This window comes from Dermacentor variabilis, unplaced genomic scaffold, assembly GCF_050947875.1.
Source record: "Dermacentor variabilis isolate Ectoservices unplaced genomic scaffold, ASM5094787v1 scaffold_12, whole genome shotgun sequence".
In the NCBI taxonomy this organism is placed as follows: Eukaryota; Metazoa; Arthropoda; class Arachnida; order Ixodida; family Ixodidae; genus Dermacentor; species Dermacentor variabilis.
In genome coordinates, this window is record NW_027460280.1 from 51,790,232 (window position 1) to 51,815,726 (window position 25,495).

The following is a 25,495-nucleotide window of genomic DNA, read 5'->3' on the forward strand; positions in this document are numbered from 1 at the left end:
GAAGTAGCATAAGCTTGAACCCAGTAACATGAAACATTGCATGGTGTTAGCCTCCACACGATATGCGTGAAAAAGGAACAAATATTATTCAGAGTAGCGCACCAGATGCAACATTAAAATTTTACAACATAACATAACTGAAGGAAACGAAGCAGCTGGTTTGTATGCTCACAAAGTTTTGGGCAGGTGGTACAACAAAAAGCCGCGCGATAACACTCATGTACACCAAATGAAATAAACAAGATTATCACGCAAAGAATTAGAATATATATACAAATACGACATATATTACTAGAATACATTCAGCCAACACAGAAAAGCATTCAAGTCGGTGAAGAAATGAAAGCGTCATATGAATATAATATTAGGTCCCTTAAAGTAGAAATGCAACGAATCGGTCCAAGGACAGCGAATGCGCGTAAATCCTTGTAGATGCTGCCTTTATTACTTGTAGAAGCCTGGCTGATGACACGCGCTGTATTGCTGCCATATGCACCAGTAGCAAAGGTTCAAATATTTTACCGTATTCCGGATACCGCAGCATGCATGCCGACACTTTTGCTTCCACACTTGCTACTGGTAACGGTAAGTGCCCTCACAGAAGCCTCAGTTCGAACGAATATTTGCATTCGTACTCTTAAGCACTCTTAAGTTTATGCACCAATCAATGCACAGTACCTCGCAGAGGACAGTGTGATTCGTCGGAGTGGAGTCCTTACGTCCGATGTTGTGAATCCACTTTTTTCTGCGACTAATGTCGTTCTTCCCTCGAGGAATCGTGAAAAGCATGAAGCCATTTTCACGCCGGCTTTTGCACTGAAATGCGCAGCGACCCGGCATAACGCGGTGCGAAATGCAGAGTTCGAATTAGCTGAATAAAGCTCGACCCGCGACAGAGGAACACGGCCTGCCCATGGCGCCGAAGAAAAACAACACAAGCAAAGCGACGCTTTCGCGCGCGTTTCCAAGGCGACAGCTGGGCCGGTCGGAGCGGCCAATCATCGGTCAGAAAAGGGCCGAGTGGAGAGGCGGGCGAGGAGGATGTGCGATGGTTGGCGGCGTGGCGGCAAAGTTCACAGAATGGCGCTACTTTCAAATTATCAAGGGGCTTTAGCCCATGCGGCCTGCCCGCGCCATCTTGGTGTCGTTTTGACCGTGGATTCTTTGTCTCTATTTTACCACCTTACCACCCCCCCCTCTCTGGCCCCTTGCACCCGGGGCCCACGGCCCCCCGGCCCCCCCTGTTGCTACGCCACTGACTGGAGCCACAAGAGCTAATTAGAAGCTCCGCGGGAGCTTTCTAATAAAAAAACGCCTGTGTTCAACTTTAAGGCCTGTTTTCTCGGAATGGATTTTTTCGCTAGTAGTGGTGCTGGGGAAGGCGATATCTCAAGAACCGCTCTTCAGATTTGTATGCCGTTTTTTTTATTCTGTTCCTGAATGACTTTGCCAGGGGGTAACAGGCTTCTTTTTTTGAAAGCTGGTGCAGTTAATTTATATTAAGCAATTAATTTTTTATGAATGTGGTAATTACTGGCTACATCAAATTCAAAGTTGTCTTAAATTTTTTTGGAGGGGAAATTAATAAAAAGGGCTCTTTAGCCCCCTGGGATATCTATCAAGGAATCATCACAGTGAATTTCAGCTTCCTACGATGTCCTGGCATTTCTCCAGGCTCTTCCTCGGGCATATACATGAATCACCTAGTTAGACCTCAATAACTCTGGAACTGATAAACATATCTTCACGAAACTTTGCAGTTCGTTATAGTTCGGTGGTGTGAACGTACCCTGAAAGTTTCATCTGGATATATTAAAAAATAAGAAAGTTCGGTCTCCAGGGTAGCCTCCCCCCTTAAATGCAAAGCGCACAGCCTTATACTCTGTACTCTTTCCAGTTTGTCTATGTTCACTCGTGTCCAAGGATCCCAAACCGGGCTGGCATATTCAAGTATTTACTGGACACTGGAAAGATAGAGTAGAGCCTTCACTTTGAATGGAAATTGTTTTGCATTTCTTTTCATAAAACCTAGAACCCGAGATGCTTTGGCAGTGACGTAAGCAATGTGATGTGTCCAAGATAAATCGGGAGTGAAATACAGTCCCGAATATTTAAATTCTGACACAGTCAACAGTTGTATACCATTAGTGTTATAATTAGGCTGAAATTGTTTCTTTTTCTTTTTAGTTAAACACATGTGCACCGTTTTCTTTACGTTAAGGTTTATACACCACTGTGTGATCCTGTCAATGTCACCTTTCAGTGTTGCACACTCATTTAAATTATTAATAACTCTATACAATGCACAGTCATCTGCAAACATGCGCACAGAAGATTTAATATTATCAACAATGTTCACATAAATCAAAAAGAGCAGTGGGCCAAGCACCGATCCTTGTGGTACTCCTGAAGTCACGTCAGCCTCATCCGATTTCTCTCCTTTTACAACAACCCTCAAACGTCTAAGCTGCAGATAATTTTTTATCCAATTGATTACTGTAGTGTCAATACCATACCATGACAACTTTTCGATTAAAAAGTCTTGCTGCACAACATCAAAAGCCCTCTTGAAATCAAGAAATATACAATCGATTGTTCCGCCTTTATCCAATGCACTTGTCAGATCGTGAGTTAATTCTGTGAGTTGCTTGACGCAGGAAAATCCACTGCGGAAACCATGCTGGGAATTGTTTAGCAGGCGATTCTCATTTAATTATTTAATTATGTTAGAGAAAAGAACATGTTCTAGCACTTAGCACACTGTACTAATTAACAACACAGGATGATAATTGGACACCAAAATTTCGTGGTCCAGATTTGTGCACCGGTACTATATTTGCCCCTCTTCCAATCAGAGGGCAGGCAGCCCTGCTCAATCGATTTTGTAAACAGCAGATATAAATATTTTGAAACAGAGCGCGCACATGTTTTGTTTATTGTTTGTTTATTGAGTACCTGCATCGCCTTGGAAGGCATTACAGCAGGGGGGTACATACATATCTACATCAACTGACACTCATTTCAACAAACAAAGCATGGTAAAACTTTTGATTGCATTGTATACCAACAATATTTGACGGGAGAGCATTCCACTCCCTCGTGGTCCTATAAAAAAATTCATAACGCAAGGTGTCACCTTTAAAAGGAAGTTCATGGAGTTAACAAAGCATTTGGTATTTCATCTGGACCACTGGCTTTGGTAGGGTTTAATTTATTTAAAATACTGCATTGACACGATTGTAGGTCGACCTATATTTTTTTAATTTGAAAATCTGAAGTGGGGGGGTCGACTTACAATCGAAACCAAAACATGACACCGCCAAAAAAGCGAGACCAACGAGATATCAGGGGAGCTACAACGTAGTTACAATTTTATGTTTGCTCTATGGCCCTACCCGTAGCTTTTCGCTATCCCGCACATTTGTTCACTTTTTGGAAGGCTTTTTCAACATTTTTGAAAGTTTTACAGTGCACACAGCACTCATGGAAGGGTGTCGATAGTTAATGGAAGTGCTGCAGTTCCATTCGCGGCAGCACCCTCAGAACGGCAGCTCTTGCGGGGAGTATCGATAGTTCATGGAAGAGCAGACACCGCTCCTGTGTTTCTCTTTCCCTGTAGCTCTTAGTTGGACACGTTTGACTTGACTGTGTGTGTAGTGACTTTGAAGGTGAAATGGAAGAGACAAGTGCAGTGTCTCAGAGGACTGTCTCTCAGAGCAGGTCACCGCAACAGTACTGCACGGGGAAGCGACTTGACTAACGGCTACGTGCTACTTCCATACTTTCTCAGTTGTCATGAGTGCTCCATGCCCAGTAAACATTTGGCGCTTGTTCACAGCAGCATTCAAGAGGGCTGCCATCCTTTAGGCCGAATAAACAAATCACTGCACAGCGGGCCGCAAGTTCGATGTTTTTGAACGGGTGGTGCGAAAGTGGTGACTGCAGCAAGGCAAAATTTTCACCTGTGATGGCAAGCGAAAAATTTCCCACGGGCCGAAGTCCCAGGGCTTTCCGGAGCTGTAGGCCAAGCTTGCAGCGTACATCGCTGAAACACGTGATCGGTCCCTGCCAATGAAGTGCGACATAATCATGAAACAAGCTCGGATCTATGCCTTTTAAGGACCTGCTCTGCCATGAGTACAAGTGGCTGGTGGCAGAAGACCGCGAACTTACGCCAACCGGACCTGTAAAAAGAGCCTTCCTGAAGGGTGCTTGTGGTTGGGTGCATTCAGCATGGGCTGCTGCTCCACAAGATATCATGGTGTGGTCGTTTTCCAAATGTGGAATTTTGCTGGACGACGACACGCTGTGAGACCATAGCAGCGATGACAACGGCAGCACTAACGAGGACGATGGCACAAGTGAACATGAGTAGTCCAGTGACAATGCCAGCTACTAATAAATTTTCGTTATGGAATGCACCCTCGGGTATGCTCCTTTTTTTTTTTTTTTCCCTGTCACACGCGATATGGGGGGGTCGACTTACAGTCATGTAAATACGGTAGTTTCGATTCTGTTCAGGCTAACCACAACTTTTTCCATAGTAACATCACAACTTCTTCTAGGAAAATTCATGAACGTGTGTGCATGAGTAGAAAATACCGATGTAAAAAACGAGATAGAGCATTCAGCTTTCTGGCTATTGTTATACACCAGCATGCCGTCGTCATCAATAGTCAGTATTGTTACATCATTCTTTCCATTTGTTTTGTAGATCTGCCACAGTTCTTTTGGGCGTTCTTTTATTCTCAAGTGTAGGGTTTCAAAGTAACTGGCCTTTGCTATTTTTATGGCGTCATTCATTTTAATTGTACTTGCAATGTTTCTCTTGCCCTTCCCTCCTGTCTTTGTTTAAAATTATTGTATGCATTCTGCCTCTTGCGGACTAATCTTTGTACATCACCTGTGAACCAAAGCTTACTTTTGCTGCGTCTTAATGGTTTTCTATGATTTGCTTAACTGCAAAGCATCAAAATAAAGCAGCCTTGTTTATTTATTTCTTAGAGCAGCCCACATTTATTCTGAGGTCATGGGCTGTGGCTTTACAAATGACTCATAACTGAAGATGAAAGTGATTTTTGTGAATAATTATCTCAGCAACCTAATTAGGGCACAAATGTAGGGAAAAAAAATAAAAGAGCCATGAAAGGGAGCAGACCTTTGTTCACTTCTGTGCAGCTGGGAAATCCAGGTTCATACCGCGATGCGGATGTGCCCCTCAAGTACTGCGCGCGCCTCCTTGCGTCCAATTTCCTCCTGACGGGCACCAGTGGAGTGCTGATGCCTGATGCCAACGTGCGGGTCAGCATGAAAGTACTGGCCATGGGCAGCCTGACTCGTGTGCTGCTGTTGTACCCTCCAGCCCTCTTCCTTGACCTACACATCACCCAAGTGCCCGATGAAGGTGGTTACATGTTTGCTTTGTTTGCTGCAATAGTCTGGAAAGCCTAGGTATATATAGAATCAATAGAAAGGCAGGCAAATTTGGCATCTTCTGTAGCTATTTATTCTAAACTCCTTTGTCTGCATGCATTTTTACATATGTCTAATAGTATGCATGCAAACAAATTAGTGTGCATAAACAGGACTTATTTACCATGACAGCTGTGAGACACAAAAAAAATGAAAGCAGATTGAAGAATTACAGACAATTCACATGTAACATACAGTTACATAAATGTGTCACTTATTGCAATTAGCCACTTTGGCATCAACTTTTCCATTAACTCTACAAAAATATGCTGCATATAAAAATGCAATTATCATTGCGTATCTGATGTACCCATGAAATTCTCACTTTAAAAAGCTGTTTTCTGAGTAAATTTGGTATCAAATAAAACAAACTACTGAAATTGCACTGAGGAAATTATGCCAGTGTGGGCCCGATGCTCGCAGGCAGCACTGCCATGTGGGCTGTGTCAGTCCCTACTGAAGTTTATCTACGTAGAAATTTTTAGTGCAATCAAAAACATGGGTGAACCTAGCAGGGTCAAAGTCAGGTCTGCTTGAAAGCAACTTGCAGTAATGCTCAGTGTACATTAAGTTTGATCTCATCTGACTCAAGCATGCTTAATTAATAGAGTGTGATAGACGTATATGATGCAACACACCACCCGGTCAAGAGCCACCTGCTCCAGAACCAAGCATAGGATATGGACTTCTTTGGCCTGCTTACTAGTTTACATGTTGTTGAAACAGAAAAATCGAGGTAATTTTGTCTTGACTTTATACTCTACTATGCGTTTTTTTCAGCACTGAGATACATGTATGTGTGTAATCACAAAACTGAACTAGCCCACACTTTTGATGCTGTCACTTACCTAGATTGTAAATAACAAGTGACGCCCTTACAGTAGCAAATAAATTCCTCGGTAGCAGATTTAAGGCCAGTTCAGATACAATATTTTATTTTTTTATTTGCTTGATGTACCAGTAAAAGAAACAGTGAAAAATAAAGGGTCATATAGCATTCAGATTAGGTCATTGCTTCATTAGTCACTATTGTTTTCTTTGTTTATTATGACCATCACTATCCGGAGGCCTGTTTGCGTGCCAATGTGTTACAGAATAAAGCCCATATTTTGTCCACTCCTGCCTTTCAGCCTTTGTGTTTGCACATTCCTTTCAGTTGCAGCACATTCAAGGAGTGCTTTAGTCTTCTGGGTAACATTGCGTAAGGATTGTGTTCAGCTTTCAGCAGTCACTTAACCTTTCAATTCTTTCTCTTTCTCTCTATCTCTTTAATTTAAAAAATTATACTTCTTGAAGACATCTTCCTTTGTCTTGTATTAAAAAATGAGTGTATCGTGTAAGATTTCTCACTTTCAGTTCAGCTTTAGATCAGTTACAAGTGCTGCTAATTTCTTCATAATATGTATTTATTTATTTATTTATTTATTTATTTATTTATTATACATACTTTCAAGACCCATAGACACTACAGAAAGGAGTGGTAACAAACTGAAAAGTGTACAGACAACTAAATAAAGAAAAAATATTAAGCAATAGGCTGGTAGATTGCTGTTTTGAATAAAGATGTGTCTTGGGATGTGCGATGGTAGCAGAAGAGTGGTTCCAGTTTCATTCATACATTCTCTGTAAGAGTGGTCACCTTTTGGCCATAAAGGAATAATAAAATCCTGTTGAGATTCATAGCACTGATACAATGATGCTAAAAGGGACACTAAAGGAAAATATTGTCAAGCTAAAATGAAAGATTAGGCTTCTGTAAAACAAATTCGTCATTTGTAGCGAGAACAGAGCTTTCGTAAGTGAGAGATTATGAAAATTGAAAATCGGAATGGTAACACCTCTTTTGGACTATGTAACCTCCTGTGTAATAACCAGTGACTGATTCACAAAAATTGGCAAAGGGTGGTCATGTAGGGATTACTTCAAGTCATTCACTTTGGCACAGCGGTTCAAATGGACAGCAGCAGCGGGCCCTTTGGTGGTAATTTGCTACGTAACAAAGTTGTATATTGGCACACAAAACAATATAGACTCCTAGACAAGTATCTACCGATCTAACTCTGCTTAAAAGAAAAAAAATCTGCACATATAACACGCGGAAATAACTGCATACAGCAAGACTCGCATCTTAGCAAATATAGTCTCCATTTGCGTATGCACAACTCGTCCACATCGCATCTTCAACCAGTGGCTCTGTTCCCCCCTCACTCCCATTTGGCAATGCTGTTAATCCACAGCTTCTGCAGCGCTGTGAAGGATGGCCGTTAAGCACAGCTCATCATGATCTGATTTCTAGTTCGCCAGCGCTGCATGCACTATTCGCTAGCTCCTAAACGAAAAATGGCAAACTGTAAAGAGGAGAATGAGCCACCATGAAGGAGGGAAGAAGAGAGCTTCAATGCGCAGGGGTGGGGAGAAGGTGGAGTTTCCTAAGAGGTAACGAAAGTCTGAATGGCGGAGAACCTTGCCTTGAATGTGGCTTCACAGCAGCACTGCCATGAATCCACATCTCAAGGCGAAATTTGCATATTACCCACACCTCTCACAAAAATAAGGTACTTGTCAAAGCTCTGTGGTGTGTGGTAAAAGATGTCATAGGGACATACTTAATTTTTTTTACGTGTTTTCAGATGGCGATCAGAAAATATGGGACGTTCTTGAATTTGTGCATCATTCTGACCCTCAGCTTTGTGGCCAGACTGCCCTTCTTGTGGGTCACTACATTGGCCACACACTCAAACTGGCAAGCCATGGCTGGAATTACTGGGCTCGCAAACAGACACGGAGGCCAGGTATTTTGTTGAGTTTGCAGAAAGAGATAGTTAACAATGAGCCTTGCTGGCTCTGACATGTTCACTGAGAACACAGCCGGGCTCTTTGCTGGTTTGCCGCTGAGTCTTCTTTTTGTGTATTGCTTTATGGTGGCTTTTTGTTTTTGTTTCCCCATCACACGCAGGCATCTTCCAGGACCCTGAAGTGTTGTTTAAAGGGTCCCTGAAACAGTTTTTGTGGTATGCCTAGACACAGAGAGTATCTATCAAGGAACGCTTTCTCACAAGAATTTTGTGTCAGCACATCATAATAACACAAGTATGAGTGTTTAAACATCACCCTCCCCTCAAGCCACAGCGTTCCCTCTTAACCTTTACACTGCGCGGCCATCGCTATGTCCCGCCTCCTTCAAGTGGTGGCTCAACTGTTGTCTACTTCCGGTTCATTTGAACCGAGGGTATTCCTGCATCTTTTTCTTACATAGTTTTTATTGTTAAGCCTGGGCTATAGGAACGAAATTGAAAGACAAACTGTGTGTGGCCGGTGTAGATGTGGTGGCACTACGGAAAATGTTCGCTGGCTTACTTATTTTTTATTATTTTTTTAATGCTACATGAAGTGATAAGAGATGAACGTTGCCGCAGGCATTCACCACATTGCTGTGAGCGTATATACAATGTACAAACCACAAAGCAGCTGTTTTCGGTATTACTTCAGTTTGATAATTGCCTGATAACACAAAAATATCTAGAACGTATGTTTACAATTGTCTGTATATTACGCTCGTAAGATTTCTTTATAGCCATCGAGGGGGGGGGGGGAGCGCTGCTGCCAACTTGTAAATGTGGGGAAATGGGCTATTTATAATGTTTTTGCTACTGTAGAATCCCAAAAGAAAGAAATTATGGAGAAAAGAAGAAAGAAATAAAAGTACATTCATTGAGAAGCGAACCCACTCTTTCTGCATGGGAGGCGGAGACTGTGCCACTACACCAAAGTCGAACGCAAGGTGGTAGCTTTCTGATGGACATTTTGACAGATTCTAAAGCACATTCAATTTCCTTCACACCACTTTTTTTTCCGGATCTCGGCTTGTCAGGATATTTTTCTGTTATCATTCTGGGCAAATTATGTACAAAACTTGGCTCTCTGACAAATGTGGAACCAGAGCTCACTGCTGAAAGTGCTTTTCTTTACAAAACAGCGGGTGACCACTGTGTTGACCAAGGATGTAGTTGCCGTTATTGACATGCAGTGCTTGCATCTTCTGCAGCATGTAGTTACTGCAGTTTACTGCCTGCACACACCTGCAGTGCAAGACGAGCATAATATAGTTCTGGTACCATTCATGTTCCTGCCACCAAAGAAGACATTGCTGCTTTTATTTTCATGTGAGAACCTCTCCATGTCCCATTCGCTGTAGTCTGATTTCTCTGGCAGAAGTGGGCCATTCGTTTGAACAAACATCTATATTTATTGCATTTGTATAGTTATTTTTAAGGGTACAAAAATTACTACACACACATATGCTATTAAAGATAAGCTTGATGCAATATGGGTAGCTAATCGGATAGCTCACTCGACTGATGTCACGTGCGCCCGCTACGTAGCAGGGAACGGCGCAGCTGAAAACCCAGGGGAGCAGTGCCATTGCAATAGGTAGTCATGCACATTTTTAAAACCTTATAATAAATTATGCACTTTATGTGGAGTGCTTAAATGTGTCGCTTATTGATCGGAAGGACCTGCCCTAACAACTCAGTATGGTGGTACAAAATTGCCAAAATCGTTTCAGGGTCCCTTTAACCATCAAAAACCAATAATATCCAAATAAGTATACAAAGACTGGTAGCAACAGTGCTACCAACATTGCACTATCAGTTGGTCTAGTCACAAATGTTTTCATGAGGCTGCATTACAAGTGTTTTGAATGACATAAGAGCTTGAACCACTTAAGTTACTTTTGCTGCCAGTGACCTCATGTAAATAAAATGCCTTGGGCTTGTAAGAATATATTCCTCCCTTCTGGAAAAGAGCAACAATTGTTTTGGCCCAGTGTTTCCCGAGTTCTCTCCACTGTTAATTCTCTTAAGCTAAAATCTCAGCCTGCCGTGCATCTGTGTCCCTCTTTCATTATTCTAAATTAGTTTAATTTAATTAAAGAAATTCTGTAAATTTCAGTATTATACAGTGAAACCTCATTAAACCATAGTTGGCCGGAGCTCGGAAAAAGTACATACTAAACAGTAGTACTGCTTAACCGAAGTAGCACGAGATCGCCCCCACTTACCTGTCAAAAACAGAACACGGAACTCAGAGAGAGGGAAATGAAAGTGGAAATAAACATGCAGTGTTTATTCACTTCGCGCGACAAAAGTGTTATTTTCGTTTGATGCCGTGGTGGCCAGCAGCGACGACAGCGGCCTCAAACTTACTGAAGCTGCGTGCCAGCTTTTCAGCCAGCCCCCCTCTTCTCGGCAAGCACTCGCATGGCAGATTCCTCGTTAGTGTTACGTATTCTCCGTGCACGCACACGGTAGCGCTGCAGAAGTCGCGGGGCGCGTTTTTCATTGCGGGGTGCTGTTCTCGTCGCGATGATTGCATTCATAAGGCTGACGTAACGCGCAGCTTCTGCCACTGTCGGGCCTGAATCGCCCATGCTGTCGCTGAATCGCCCACTTTCGCTAGTCCACACTTTGGCAACAATGGCAAACAGTCGAACCTCGTAGCCGACATCTCTTCGTAGTCGCAGCAGCGCTGCCAAGCAACTTCGCGTTCCAAATGCCACACACCGTAGTCAACAGCAGATCCTTGTCACTTGCCAGTGCCGACTTCTTCGTATCACGTTCGATAGCAAGAATGATGTCTAATTTTTCTTCTATGCTGATCACCCGGCGCCTTTTCTATCCGAGCTTCGGCATGACACGAGTCCTCGTTTGCACGACGCCGCAACGCTCTCTGGCACGGCGCCGAAATGATGTTGATGTTTATGTGGCTTCACGCACAAATGCATAGGGCACTTGGAGGATGTTGTTCCGATCTCTGAGGCTTGTTGTTCTGCCAGTTCGCCTATTGGAGACGACGCACCGTCGACGCACGAAAAGTGGAAACACTACGTGTTAACTGACACGCACGCACTAAGCTGGTACGGTTTATGCGGATACAAAACACATTATGTTCAATGGCCGCTGAGTCGAGGATTTGACTTTGCTACATTTAATACGAAACTACTGTTTAAGCGGGTATGGTTTAACAAGGTTTTACTGTATATATATATATATATATATATATATATATATATATATATATATATATATATATATATATGTGTGTGTGTGTGTGTGTGTGTGTGTAAACAATGCTATTTTATAAAAACTTTAACACCGAACCAGCAAAAAACTACTGGTTTGGTTTGTGTTCAGACTGCTTCAATTTCGGTTCCATTCAGTTCTAAGCTGGTACGGTTTATGCGGATACAAAACACATTATGTTCAATGGCCGCTGAGTCGGGGATTTGGCTTTGCTACTTTTAATACGAAACTACTGTTTAAGCTGGTACGGTTTAACGAGGTTTTACTGTATATATATATATGTGTGTGTGTGTGTGTGTGTGTGTGTGTGTGTGTGTGTGTGTGTGTGTGTGTGTGTGTGTGTGTGTGTGTGTGTGTGTGTGTGTGTGTGTGTGTGTAAACAATGCTATTTTATAAAAACTTCGACACCGAACCAGCAAAAAAATACTGGTTTGGTTTGTGTTCAGACTGCTTCAATTTCGGTTCCATTCAGTTCTGGTTTGGAGAAAGAAGTAAGAAAATATAACAATTGTTGAATTGGCTCAGTGCGTGACTCTCACGCCTCCCCTGAGATCTAGTTTTCCCGCATGGCTCGTCTCCTGCAGGGCGGCTTCGCCCGCCGCGTGGCCTGGCGCCCGCGGCGGTCGGAGTGGTACAAGCGCGGTGCGAGAGATGGCGCGAGCGTCGCGCCGCTGCGGGGTTACTCGGGCGCCGGGAGACAAGGCGCTCTGTCTCTCTTTGGGTTCGGGAAGCAAGCGGGACGGACATGCCGTCTGCCCATGCGCCGACCCATGCTTCTGCGAGACCGTCTCGCGTGGCCGCCTTGGACACCGTCCGCGTGACCGTACACGCGAATGACCAGGCGTTGGGATCCAGCATGGGGCGAACATATTCGCTCGCTACCAGGTCGCGGTAAGTCGGACTTCTAGATTTGTCGCGCGCCCATCGGCATGTTTTGTGGATAGCAACTCGGCTAGCAGGCATTGATCTATGAAAGGTGCAATAAATGCCCTTGTGATTGTTTGCACAACTGTGTTGTCGTTCCTTTGTCCCAAGAGCACGGATGAGAGAACCCCACAACTTTCATATTGTCATGTGACACAGCAGCACACAGGCTATTAACAACTAGTCTCTGTGGGAAGTTTTTACTTGGAAGAATTACAAGATGGACCTCACTGCCACATGGGAAACAAGACTTGGATGTTTTACGCCATTTCAAACATGAAATACTGATGTTACATTGCTATAGCAAAGGTATATGTTGCTTCTAGCTGCAGTTTAAAGTGCTTACTGTACTTTATGTATTTCAAGTTGAACAAATGGTATATGCATACGACTGAGAGCAATGAAGATGTCAAACATATGAGTTGCATCACACAAAAACATTTTGTGGACAGGCATATATTTGTTAATACTTTTTATCATGCATATCATCGCCTACTACAGTAATATGTTTTTCATAATATTATTATAATGTGGTGCCTAATAACTGCATGAAACTATCTGTTTATCTTGTAAACTTGAAAAGTCTGATATTACTAATTAATGTGAGATTTTATTCTTGCATAGTAATTGCTATTTACTTTCAAAGCACTGCGTGCAAGAATCAAGCAGCTCCGTTATGACTACTTCACCAAATAAAGGGCAAATTAAAACAGATAACTTATAGAGACCCTGAAACAATTTTGACGATTTTGTACAAACGTACTGAGTCGTTAGAGTAGGTCCTTCTGATCATTATTTGATGCATCTGAGTGCTCCGCGTAAAGCGTGTAATTTATTATAGGGTTTTAAAGATGTACATCGCTGTCGATCACAGCACACTGCTTGGCTAAATTTTCAGCCGCCCCATTGGACCTAAATTGCCCTAATGACGTCAGTAGGGCGATCTGTCCGATTGGCTGCTCAGGGTGCATCGATAATTTTTACAACTTTATGGTGAACAAATGTTGTTCGTAATAGTTGGAATGGTAATTCATTTGTTTCTATGAAAAGAAAGTAACAGAAAATGCACAAGAACAATTTCTCAGTATATTTAAGCACTTTCTTGATGAGAGCTGTGCAGTCAGTGTTGGTCTGTCTTTTTGTGAGCACCATGAATCGCCTTTGTTGCATTGTGGGCTGCAAACGTAGCGACTGGCAATATGTCAAGCTGCGACATCGTGTCCCTCTGCAAGGCAGCAGACGAGCGGAGTGGCTGCAGCGCATCGGACTATGGGTATCTGATCGGCACCAGGATTTGCGCGGTTGTGGGCGCCACTTTACACTGGAGGATTACTACCATAGTAGCGTTTCGTGAGTCCAGTATTCGGGTAAACGCAAGCGAGGGGACAAGGCCTGGCCGCTTGACCGTGCCATTTCACAAGATGAGCAGAAGCGCTAACGTGAATGATCTGTGTGGTGCAGCCACCTGGTGGCACGGAGCTCAACCAAACACAGTAGTAGCAACGAAGTGTATTTTTCTTTGCTGCTGGTTTAAATTTTTCGCAGGAGCATAATTGTTAACATGCTGTTTTTATAAATGTTTAAAATGTTTTACACTTGGTTAGAGCAATATTAGCTCTTTGTTTGGCTGGTTAAGCTCTGCGCCAACAAATGGCTGGACCGTGCAGACCGATCAGGCCACTCACATATGCCTATGCTAAAGTTGCTTCATCAGCTTGAGTTTATGCCTCCACCCATCCGTCGAAACGCCCAGCTCGCCTGTGGTTACCGGGATACCAGATATGTTTGGTGCTGCGACAGAATGCTCGCAAAGCACGCTGCTTCGATAGCTCTCGCTTGGGGTCGACTGCCAGCCAGCTGCAGGAGAGGTTGGAGAGACTTCTCGCACGTGCTCCTAGGGAACCGGAAGTAGACGACATGACGTGCCATCATGACGCAGAGCCAGTGAAGGTGGAGCTTAGGCCCGAACACTCGGTGAACAAGTTGAGGAGAAAATGCATGACTATGAAGGAGGGTAACTTGCAATCGTCCGTAGCTCTTGTAATATGAGACGCTTAGCACAAATTGTGGTGCGAATGATTAACTTTAGCTGTACCCTATGCGTCTACAAAATTTGTCCAAACTGTTTCGGGGGCCCTTGAATGCCTGTTACTATACATGTGAAGGGATAACATGCGAATAAATACTTCAAAAAAAGAAAAACCAAGCTATTCTTGGGAGGGGGGGGGGGGAAGACTCACTTCATTTAATGTACATCACAGTGTATATAAAGCAATGAAAAACGAAGCAGTTCAATCATCATGGGCGGAGCAAAAGGCAACTTGCTAGAGATTTTAACACCATTGAAAATTTTAACCTCGTGTACTAGGGAAATATGCTTTTCTTGCTGGTGTGTGAATACACGAGTACTGCCTCATAAGCACGAAAAGATGCTGCTTCGATTCTTCATGCAGAGCCTCAAATAACATAAGCTTGCTTCTACCCATGTCTAACGATAACACAAGAAAATGTCCAGCTCACCATCTTGTGTTTGTTTATGGTTTGCATTGGGGGGCCACTATAAATTTGGCACAGTTCCAGTCACGTCACTAAAGCAACAGTACCATATAGACATGCTGAAGGCAAGCAGCCATATGCATGCCACTCAGAATTTTTATTTATGCTTGAAATGCCTTTCAACTGTTTAATTGGATCCTGTTTGCAAAAATGAAAGTTGTTGCATGTGGCACCCAGGGTGGTTCGCCCCATACCACTTATGACACCTTGCTTGGCATTTTTTATACTCTGCATTTCTCATGGTGTGTGTACTTTAAAGGCTTAATAGTTACTGCAGTTGAGCTTCTTCCTCTTCTTTTTTCTGGCTTGTGCAATGAGTTGTCACTGATCCACAAAGTCGCAATGAAATGGGCAGTCCATTGGGGACCCTCAAAAATTGTTCTTGCCATGGAGCTCAGATAGGATGGTGGTGTTCAAAACTACAAGTATCCCGACCTAGGTGCCCGCAGTTTTTTACACGGATGCAGCACCTGTACCAACTTATGTGCACAGACCATGTTGTGAGTCATAACAGGCTACAAATGAAGCATGCCAACTGTAGGAGGAAAGCTGTTTTGTTTATCCCAACTAATTTCTTGACTCCTTGTCACCCGAAATGCTTGAGCCATTTCATTCTAAATGAGTAACCATGAATTTGTGTGTGTGTGTGCGTGTGTGTGTGTGTGTGCGCGTGCGTGCGTGCGTGCGTGTGTGTGTGTGTGTGTGTGTGTGTGTGTGTGTGTGTGTGTATTTCTTTGGTGGGCAGGGGTTAGGGAGGGTTCAAATTTGGTTTGGGTTTGGTTCAACACCTTCGTGAAAACACATACTAATAATCTCATCAGCATGATATCGAGACAAACCTGCCTCAATGTTCAGGTGTAACATGAAGGCGTTGTAATTGCAGGGTGTTTTGCATTCATGGTATAAACCAAAAGCCGAGTGATATTCATGAACCACAGTAGTCACTATCACTCACATGAAAGGCTGCACCTCCAGTATATAAGTTTGACAAATGCTTGATATCCCTGGTGATGCCTTAATAAACTCAATATAGAACTTGTTTGCATAGGATCCAGCTGCTGATGATATGTATCACTTTTTATGTAGATGTTTGCTTTTATCCTAATGTGCTTAAGTGCAGACCTGGATCAATGCTATTCTTGCTGGAGAATGAGTACTGTGGTCCAGTCTTTTTATATGTGTCAGGTACACAAGTCTTGTGGACATTTAATGAAATGTGTAATGTGTGTGCAAAAAAAAAAAAAAAGGAAACGTGTATCAGCTATACTTTGCAAGCTTGCTCATGTCGCAGTGAAATTATGAGGTGATTAAGTGAGGTGAGTGTTTGAAACCTGAGAAGCTTGGCTTCTAAGCTCTGGGGCAAAAGACATTTGCTGTGTTCCGCAAATTAAAGACAGTAAGAGAATACCAAAAACTTGTAAAAAATATAGCATTTCTTTGTGTGAGAATGGTTATGTTGATGATATAAAGCAAGTCCAAGCAAAGCGTTTGTGTCAGAAAGGTGAAGTTTATTAAAAAAAAGAAATCTTTTTCATACCGTAACGAAAGGGGGCTTCACTGCATACACGTGGGCTTCACTGCACGTTTAGGCTGCGTGTTCACAAGTTCATTCTTAACAAGCTCCTTGCACCATTTGGTGTTGTTTACAACAAGCACAAAGTAGAGGACGGGCTCAGATTCTCTTGAGGGCTGCGTGAAAAATAAAATAGCACTGGACAAGTTGGGCTCATCGTCAGTCTCTTTTTTGCAAGTCGTACAGTAAAACCTCATTAAATCGTACCCGCTTAAACAGTAGTTTTGTTTAAAAAGTAGTAAAGTCAAATTCCCGACTCAGTGGCCATTTAACATAATGTGTTTTGTATCCGCGTAAACCGTACCAGCTTATTGCGTACGTATCGGCTAAAACGTAGTGTTTCCACTTTTCGTCACGCAAACATGGCGATGCGTCGTCTCCATCGAACGGCCTGGCAGAACAACAAGCCTCAGAGATCGGAACAACGGCCTCCAAGCGCCCTGCGCGTTTGCGCATGAAGCCACATCAACATCATTTCGGCGCTGTGCCAGAGAGCGTTGTGGCGTCATGCAATCAAGGACTCGCGTCATGCCGAAGCTCGAATAAAAAAGACACCGGGTGCTCAGCATAGAAGGAAAATTAGACATTGTTCATGCTATTGAATGTGACACGAAGTCGGCACTGGCATGCTATAGGGATCTGCTGTTGACTACAGTGTGTGGCATTTGGAATGCGAAGAAGTTGCTCAGCAGCGCTGCTGCCACCACGGAAAGATGTCGGCTACAAGGTTTGACTTGCCATTGTTGCCGAAGTGTCGACTAGTGACAGTGATGAGGACGACACGGAAAGCAACAGCATGGCGATTCAGGCTCGACAAGGGTAGAAGCTACACGTTACGTGAATGCAATCCTGAATGCAATCGTGACGAGAACAGCACCCCTCAATGAAAAAGGCGCCTCGCGACTTCTGTAGCGCTACCACGCGCGTGCACGAAGAACGCCGATGAGGAATCTGCCATACGAGTGTTGGCCGAGAAGAGGGGGCTGGCTGAAAAGCTGGCTCGCAGCTTCACTAAGTTTGAGGCTGCTGTTGTCACTGCTAGGCCGCCGTGGCATCATATGAAGATAACACTTTTGTCGCGCGAAGTGAATAAACACTGCATGTATTTTCCCATTTCATCACACTCTCTCTGAGTTCCGTTTTTGACAGGTAAGTAGGGGATCTCTTGGTATTTCGTTCAAGCAGTACTACCGTTTAGTACGTACTTTTTCCGAGCTCCGGCCAACTACAGTTTAACGAAGTATCACTGTATGCGCTTGATGAGCTCAGCTCATATTCCATGCAGAAAAAGTTAGATAAGTAGCACATTGCTCGTGTACATTAGTTTATGCCCTTTCTTGGGCTCCCTCTTTTTTTTTTTATTGGGTGGGAGGAACTTTGTGTTCAAATTTATCAAGGTGTAGTAAAAGTGTTGTGTTTCAGTAAAAGTCTTGCTGCATGACATGTAGCACCTTTAAGGTGCTAACAGTTGTCAGTTTTGGCAGAAGTAATCTTTGCAAAAGCACTGATGTTCTCAAGTGGCACTGTTTGCACCCTCTCCTCTGTTACTGCCCTTTGCAGATGTACCCAAACTAGTAGATCTGGTTGGCAAAATCACTAGAGTCACGGGCAGTTCCTCTTCGGTGTCCAGTCGCACAGGTGTGCAGGCCACCCGCCTTTGCATTGCTAGCCTGCTCCACTCCTGCCATGCCAACTTAGTGCCATCATTGCTCGAGGCTTGCATGAAGCTCAAGGACAATGCCTACTGGCTAGTCAAGGTACGCCCTCCTCCCCGTCCTGTGCACCTGTACACTGTGGCACATTTTGCGCCTTAGTTGTTGCTCACATACTTTCTGTTCATATTTTGTTGCTATGCTACATTCGTTTACCTTCTTGTTGTTTGGATTTCATATTCTCATTGTGTGCCCAGTCACACAGTGGCACATTGATAACGCAGTTGTGAAACCCCCTTCCCCAGAGGTCCGCCTACCTAGCCACTTCCCTCCGGAAGGTTGTTTTTTCAGATTAAGCATACAAATAAGCATGCATGAGTGTTTGTGTGAGTGTGCATATGTGTGTGTGTGTGTGCGTGCTTGTGTGTATGTGTGTGTTCAATTTTTTTTTCTTTCAAAATTGTGATAACCTGACAGACTATTACGGTACAGATGTGTGAAGTTGGGGCCTTAAGGCTTCCAAGGTGGGCTATCTGCTGCACCGCTTTCCATTTCCACACGCAGCTTACAACTAAGAGTGAACATGTGACAAGTGGTGCAGCCCGGGGCTATGCCTTAAAAAATTTTTATGCCCTTTGGTGCTTATCCTGTGCCCAAACAATAATTGTCACCTTGTGTACATTTTCTTTAACGTTGTGCACTCACTACATTTCTGTAAAGAATGCTATGTCACACTGATACCTGTATGCTGTTCATGACCTGAAAGTACTTGGAGCACAGTGTTAAAGGAAATGCACGCAAGGTAGATTACAATTATTGCTTGGTGATGAGATAAGCCATTGGGTACATTATCGTCTTTACATTTGTTTTTCAGGTATCAGTCAACTAAGTGCAACCTGTGCTCAGCCAATCACTGTGTGAAGAATATAACATGCGTAACACCTCACATCCACTGCTGCAAAATCTGACGTTGTGCCACTTGATTTGTTTGCAAGCAATATGGATTTGTGGAGCTGATTACGGTATTAAGTGCTCTTATCTCAGCATTATCATGTAGCTTGCCAAGTCTCATACTGTATAAACAATACAGAAATACTTTAAGCCCAAGCCATGTTGCAAACCCCTTTACGGACTGAGCAACTTTCAAGGCACACAATCAAAGCTACTTATGATTCCTCATATAATGGTAATGATAATGGTCTATCAGTCATATTTACCAAATTTCAATCATTCTAAAAATTTAAGACCCTGCAATTGATGAAGTTAGAGGATCCTGATAGTGCAGTCATTCTTGAAAGCACTGTTATGAAAAACAGAATTGCTTGCATAAAATAAGAAAAATAAGCAAATAAAATGAGCGTGTGTGATAATAAAATTAAGAGACCAAGAAGCTTCCTTTAGAGATTTCCAGACACTCAGGTGGTTCATGGTGCTCTGTGGCCACATGTTTCATGAAACAAGAAACGAGGGAGAAGTTACAAAATTTGAACACTGAACACCATACCCCTGACAGTGCTGGTTGTATGGCTTACATCCCCACATCCTTCCACTTTGATTTCAGCATTGCTTTGGTTATCACATCAGTTATTGCCTTACCTAGTACCTGTGGTCTATCAGCAGTATGGGGATGGCTATGCTGCACTTCGCACTGTGGCTACAAACGATTTTCGTCTGCGTGCATTCTGCAGCCAGGATTTCAATTGTTTGTTCATTCTTTGGACTTTATTACCAGAATGTGCACTCTTAGTAACATGTGGTATGTATTCTACTTTCTTCTCTCAAGGTGGAACTTGTGGAGATGATTGGGGAGCTGCCTTACCGCGCCCTGCAGCACATAAGCAGTGTGGCCAGTAGTATTACAAGGAGTGTTTGTCCCTGGATGCCAACGTACCAAGAGATTCTTGTGCACGAGATACTATTCGAGTTGCTTGGAGATGAAGATGTCAGGGTTCGCACAGCTGTCACTGGCGCTTTGACAAAGTAAGGCTTCTGGTTGGATGAGCTCCACATTTGCATGGCTTGTGCAGAATTTGCAAATTTATTGGCAAATTTATGCCTGAAAGAGCTAGTGCTCTCGCGAAGCATGATTTATTGCAGTAGCACTAAAGAAAAGAACAACATCTTTTTTGGCTGTTGCTCGTAAATGCAGTAGGCATTTTAATGAATATACTGGAAACAATTAGTTAAACATGCAGTTCTGATAACCATGCTAATCTTGTTTATAGTTCGTTGTTCTCAGCTTCATTTCCCTGCATCATACAATCCTGCTGCAGTCGGTTCACTTGTTTGGTGTTGACGTGTCCCCATGTGCCTTGGCAAGTCCCCTAATGATGACAGATTTTTCCTATGCTCTCTTCTGCATTCATTCAACGTATAGAACTAGTAGAGTTCCCAGTTGTCTCTTCTCTTTCTGCGTTTAATAAATTGACGCTCTGGATCCCAGCAGAACTGTACATTAGTTACTTATACAAAGTACGGGGTTTGAAACATATATCGAAGATTGAAATTCACTTTAGTGTCCCTTTAAGTCTTTATATATCCAGCTGTTGTACCTGTCAGGTTGCTAGTTGAGTGGTTCAGATGCTGCTGCCTGAGATATCCCAGATAAATTCCTTAGCTGCAGCTGCAATAGTTGCACTAGGCACCACGTTTCTGGTGAAAAATGAGAGATTATGAGCCCAATAAAGCAGTCACATTTAGAAAGCTCTTTAATGTTCAGCAGCTGCCTTTGAAAGCTCCGTGTATAGTGAGCCACAGTTTATGTTATTGCAAAAAATAATTATATACTGTAGTTGTCTAACTTTGCCCCTATTCTGTACTCACTGACGTGGCTCGATTTTTCTCGTAAGTATGATTTTAAGCTCTGGTATGGAAAAAAGTTTCTTGTGCACACTCTTCTTTACTTCTTGAAGCACAGTGTTATTCATAAAAAACAAATTCTAAAGTTTAAAAGAAAAATTATGTGGATCTCACGCACTGTGGGAATCGATGTAAGCAAAGCTTTCCGTGCTGTTTGCTTTGATTGACAATAATTAGTGGTGATGTTGATGGCAGATGTTTAATTTCTTCAGTGTTTAGTGCAATACAAGAGTGGTGAGTTGATAGTAAATGTTACCTCATGTTCACCACTGCTGCTTGTCTGCGCAGTGCTCAGAGCACACAGTGAGATTTGCTTGCTGAGGCCTTGTTGTGCACCATTATTAATAACCTCAGAGAAAGTTTGTATTGCCATTGCCTCACACGGCAAATCGCATCGTGGCAGAAGTGTTATTTACTTGAATTGTGGGACTGTATGTGCCAAAACCACAATTGGGTTACGAGGAATGCCATAGTGACGGACTACGGATTAATTTTGACCCCCCGGGGTTCTTGGACAAGCACCTAAACCTAAGTATGCACAAGCGTTTTTGTATTTCGCCCCTGTCAAAATGTGGCTGCCGCGGTCGAGATTGAGCTCACGACCTTGAGAAATGCCATAGTTGCAAAGGTACCATGGTGGGTACAGAAGTATTGAATTGAAATGCAACGCCTAGACTCATCGGGGCTACGATGTCACCTAGACGCTACAGTGCTTTAATGCGGCTTTGAATCTGCATGCCGTGCATCAGTTGTCTGCTTGACAAATTTGCATGGTGTTTATTTTTAAGAAATAGCAGAAACATAACATACTGTACCTTGAACTTAAATTTACCAGTTTGTCCACAACTGCTGTCACGTCTAGTAGTAGCTAAGGTGCCTCTGTTGTGCGCTCAGCAAGGCACCCAAGTAGTAGCGTTTCCTCGCCTTCTCGCATCATCTTTTCCCTCTCCCACCCTCCCCCATGTGTGTGAGTTGCGAGCGAAGAGTGCCAAGGCATCACTTGTTTCACTTGTTTTGTGGCTATGTCAGTTCTACCCATTCTCTACCTCCTTTCCCTAGCTCCTCTGTACCATTCCATATACTTCCCCTCTGAACGGTTGCACGTTAGTAGAAAGGTAAGCGCTGCACTTTCTGCATTGCTCTTGTTGGGGGTCACTGATAATTATAGCCATCAAGAGGGTATTGTGGCAATGGCCAGAAAGCTCCACATGAGGTGCGTGCGCCACCTTTCCTCTTTCCCATGTGCCTTCTTTGTATATATGCATGCTCTAAACCACCTCCCGACGCGGTGTGCAAGGCAGCAGCAGCAGCAGTGGAAAAGTCGAAGGAAGAGGCAAAGAAAGCTTTTTTTAAAAAATGGAATCTGCATTGGTATCTGCGTGCAGGTGTGTTCCACAGCTGTACTATCCAGAGGACCATCCTGGAGAAAACGCTGTGTCAGCTGAAGCTCAGGTTGAAAGTAGCTTGCTACTGGGATGGCTACTGCATGATTCATGGATCCCTGGGCCACCTCAGGTACTTTCCAAAAGTTGAGCATGTATAGTATTACCAAGCAACGGGGAGCATATTTCCCTCAATGGTAGCATGTATGCCATCATAAAGCAATAGTACAATGTATAGTGAGGATTGTTTTTGGGATAAATTACTTGGGGGGTGCAAGAAATTCACAAAAATTATAAAAATGATATCCTTGTTCTCTCTAGTTCATGTGAAATTTGTTCATTCAATATTCTTTTGCATTTCTAAAGTGTCATGTTTAACTATAAGTGTAGTGGTGACTCAGGCTAAGGTCATGATTAGAATTCATACTGTTTGCAAGACTTCTTTTTTTGTCAGACTTTATAGTTGTTGCAAAGTTGCTTCAACTTTGTGTTCTTTCAGGTCCATGGCCTTGTGCCTCCTTTCTCATGCAAGGCTCCCCGAGGCTTGTCTGTCTACACTGAAGCCGCCCTGTCACGTATTATTAGCCTCTTGTGGAAAAGGCTTGTTACTTCATCCAGCAAATACTTGTTGGTGAGTTCTAACATCAAATAAAAGTCCAAGCACATTTCTGCAGGCTGTGTGAGTATGTGTGATCACAGTGTGTGAACTGTTGAAGTGATGACACTGTGCCTAGCAGTATGACCAAATTTTATTTGGTGCTTATAAGACTTTTGGATCTGTCACTCATGCTGAATTACAATGGCAGATCACAAGCGCTCTGCCGGATCACAAACGGAGCGTGTAGCTCCGACTGGGATCGCTCTCGCCAAATCTGCTAATGGAATGCCGGGGCTCCCGCGTGGGCATTTCATGCAAGGAAATTAAGTGAGAGGGCGGTAGACTAGTGGTGAATCGGGTAGGCCTCATCACCATCACCACCACCATCTGGATCATCCCAGCGTTCCGCGTGTTAGTTTTTCTTCCGTGTCAGAAGAATCATCCCTGGAGTTGGAACTTATAGTGTCTTAGCTGGAGCTCTCACTCTCCAGAAGCAAGAACAAAAACACATGGCACGACAAAGCGTCCATGTTTTCCATGTCATCCATAGCTGCCCGCAACCGGAAACAGGCAACCATGACAGTAAGCAGAGGTGGGTGAAGGAAATATGTCACGCAGACTTCTGGTCAAATCTGCTGATTTCAGCGGAGCAAATATTTTTGTTCCTCAGAGCAATCCAGAATCGGTGGCTGGTCCCAATCTGCCATTGGAACACACAACTTATACTCTCATTGTGCCATTGGAACATTACAGCTCCATACAGAGCAGAAAAACTTGATCTGGATCTACCATTGGAATTCAACATCAGTCATCTGTTGTGCTGCTACACTGGGCCATAAAACGAGTAGAAGCATTGCAGATGAAGCGAGCCGGAGCGAGTAATAAAACATTGCGAGGGGGGGGGGGGTGCTGTTGCCATGTGACCACCTTCTGTGTCATGACACGTACACACATCCTGGGAAACAAAACTAGAACTTGTCGTAGAAAAGCTGTTATAGTGAATTATTTAGGGCACTGTGAGGCTTGCCAATATTTTTTCTATGGTTTCAAGGTCCAGGACCCTCATTTAAAGCATAATAATGCAAAGTAAATAAAATTCATGTCAGTACTCCTGCAAGCTTATTTCCTTTTTAATAATAAAACTCTTTATGTTGAAAGAACACCATGCTTTCACAAAAGTGGCATTTCAAATGTTAGCATATCTCTGCCAGTTGTGGTCACTGCTCCACTGCTTTTGCAGCACAGCTCGCCTGTGCTGGCGAGGTGATTTGTTGTTTAACTTGGGAAACAGAATGCCAGCCAGGATCAGCTGTGAGGTGCTGACAGTCAGAATCACGACATGATTTTTGTCACAGGGTGTTCCTGTTCAACATAGATGTAGGTTCTGTGTGCACTCCTCAAGCACACTGCTTTGGTATCCACTAGATAAAGCTGCATGGCTTTGACAATGAATATTTTGCATTGTGCGTTCTCTTCAAAATTATTACGAGAAGAACTAACCATAAAAGGCGACAGTGTTCAAATCTGCAACATAAACAATAGCCCTGAGACCACTAATTAAAAAGGTAATGCTAATATACTTCTTTTGAGCGTACTATAATGTCTACCTTTGCTTACAACCCATCTGCAATAAAATCAATTTTCTGCCGTGTTAAACTTTCCTTAAAAATTATGTATTGTCTATAGAAAATTCCCTTCACATAGGTTTACATTTGACATCGTGCTGGTAGTTTTTCTTTAATGTAGTGGGTATATGAAATTAAATCTGTGCATTAATGCATGTAATTCATGCATAAAATTCTACTATGCATCATTATGAAGTTTTGTACTTGGATTGATCTTTCTTTTTAAGATGCTTTATTTATCCTGCCACCTTCATGAATCACATTTTACAGCATGGCTGCTGCCAAGCCCTAGCCAACTTGGTGCTAGAGTATCCTGTCACTGTGTACACCTTTGCCTGGAGCAGCATTCTGGGTTCGGCCATTCCTGTCTCTTCACCTCTGACACTTCGGTCACAAGCTAGTGTCAGTTCTAGGTCAGCAGCATTCTGCAAACTACATTATTCTCTATTTTCAGTCTTGCTCTCTGGAAAGATCCAAGCCACAACCTCTGTTTTACCTAGTATTTAGCTGTAGTGGTGCCCATAGAGTTTCCTACAATATACTAGAGGGAACTGTGGCACTACAGTCGTTGTCCTACCATGGGAATGATGGGAAGCACACGGATTTGTCTGATCTTTGTGTTTGCGGATTCAGACGTTCTTGTGGCTTTGTATAGGACGCTATACGAATCTTATTGTTGTAAATTTTGGAGCGATCTACACTCTTCAAAGTGCAGAAGACGACGCGAACACACGCAATAGCTACTAATTGAAACAATTGAGCTTGTCGAGG

The 25,495-nt window shown here is 43.1% G+C and overlaps 1 protein-coding gene across 2 annotated transcripts in view; it reads left to right on the forward strand.

The window, feature by feature from the left end:
• The window catches only part of htt (huntingtin), a 184,187-nt gene that overhangs the window by 31,788 nt on the left and 126,904 nt on the right, over positions 1 to 25,495 (forward strand). For both annotated transcript variants that reach the window (XM_075677006.1, XM_075677007.1), the window contains 7 exons: positions 5,179 to 5,404; positions 8,103 to 8,264; positions 18,169 to 18,365; positions 20,044 to 20,240; positions 22,505 to 22,634; positions 23,001 to 23,132; positions 24,995 to 25,137. In XM_075677006.1, coding sequence (XP_075533121.1) covers positions 5,179 to 5,404; positions 8,103 to 8,264; positions 18,169 to 18,365; positions 20,044 to 20,240; positions 22,505 to 22,634; positions 23,001 to 23,132; positions 24,995 to 25,137 — 1,187 coding nt within the window. The remainder of the gene's footprint in view (positions 1 to 5,178; positions 5,405 to 8,102; positions 8,265 to 18,168; positions 18,366 to 20,043; positions 20,241 to 22,504; positions 22,635 to 23,000; positions 23,133 to 24,994; positions 25,138 to 25,495) is intronic.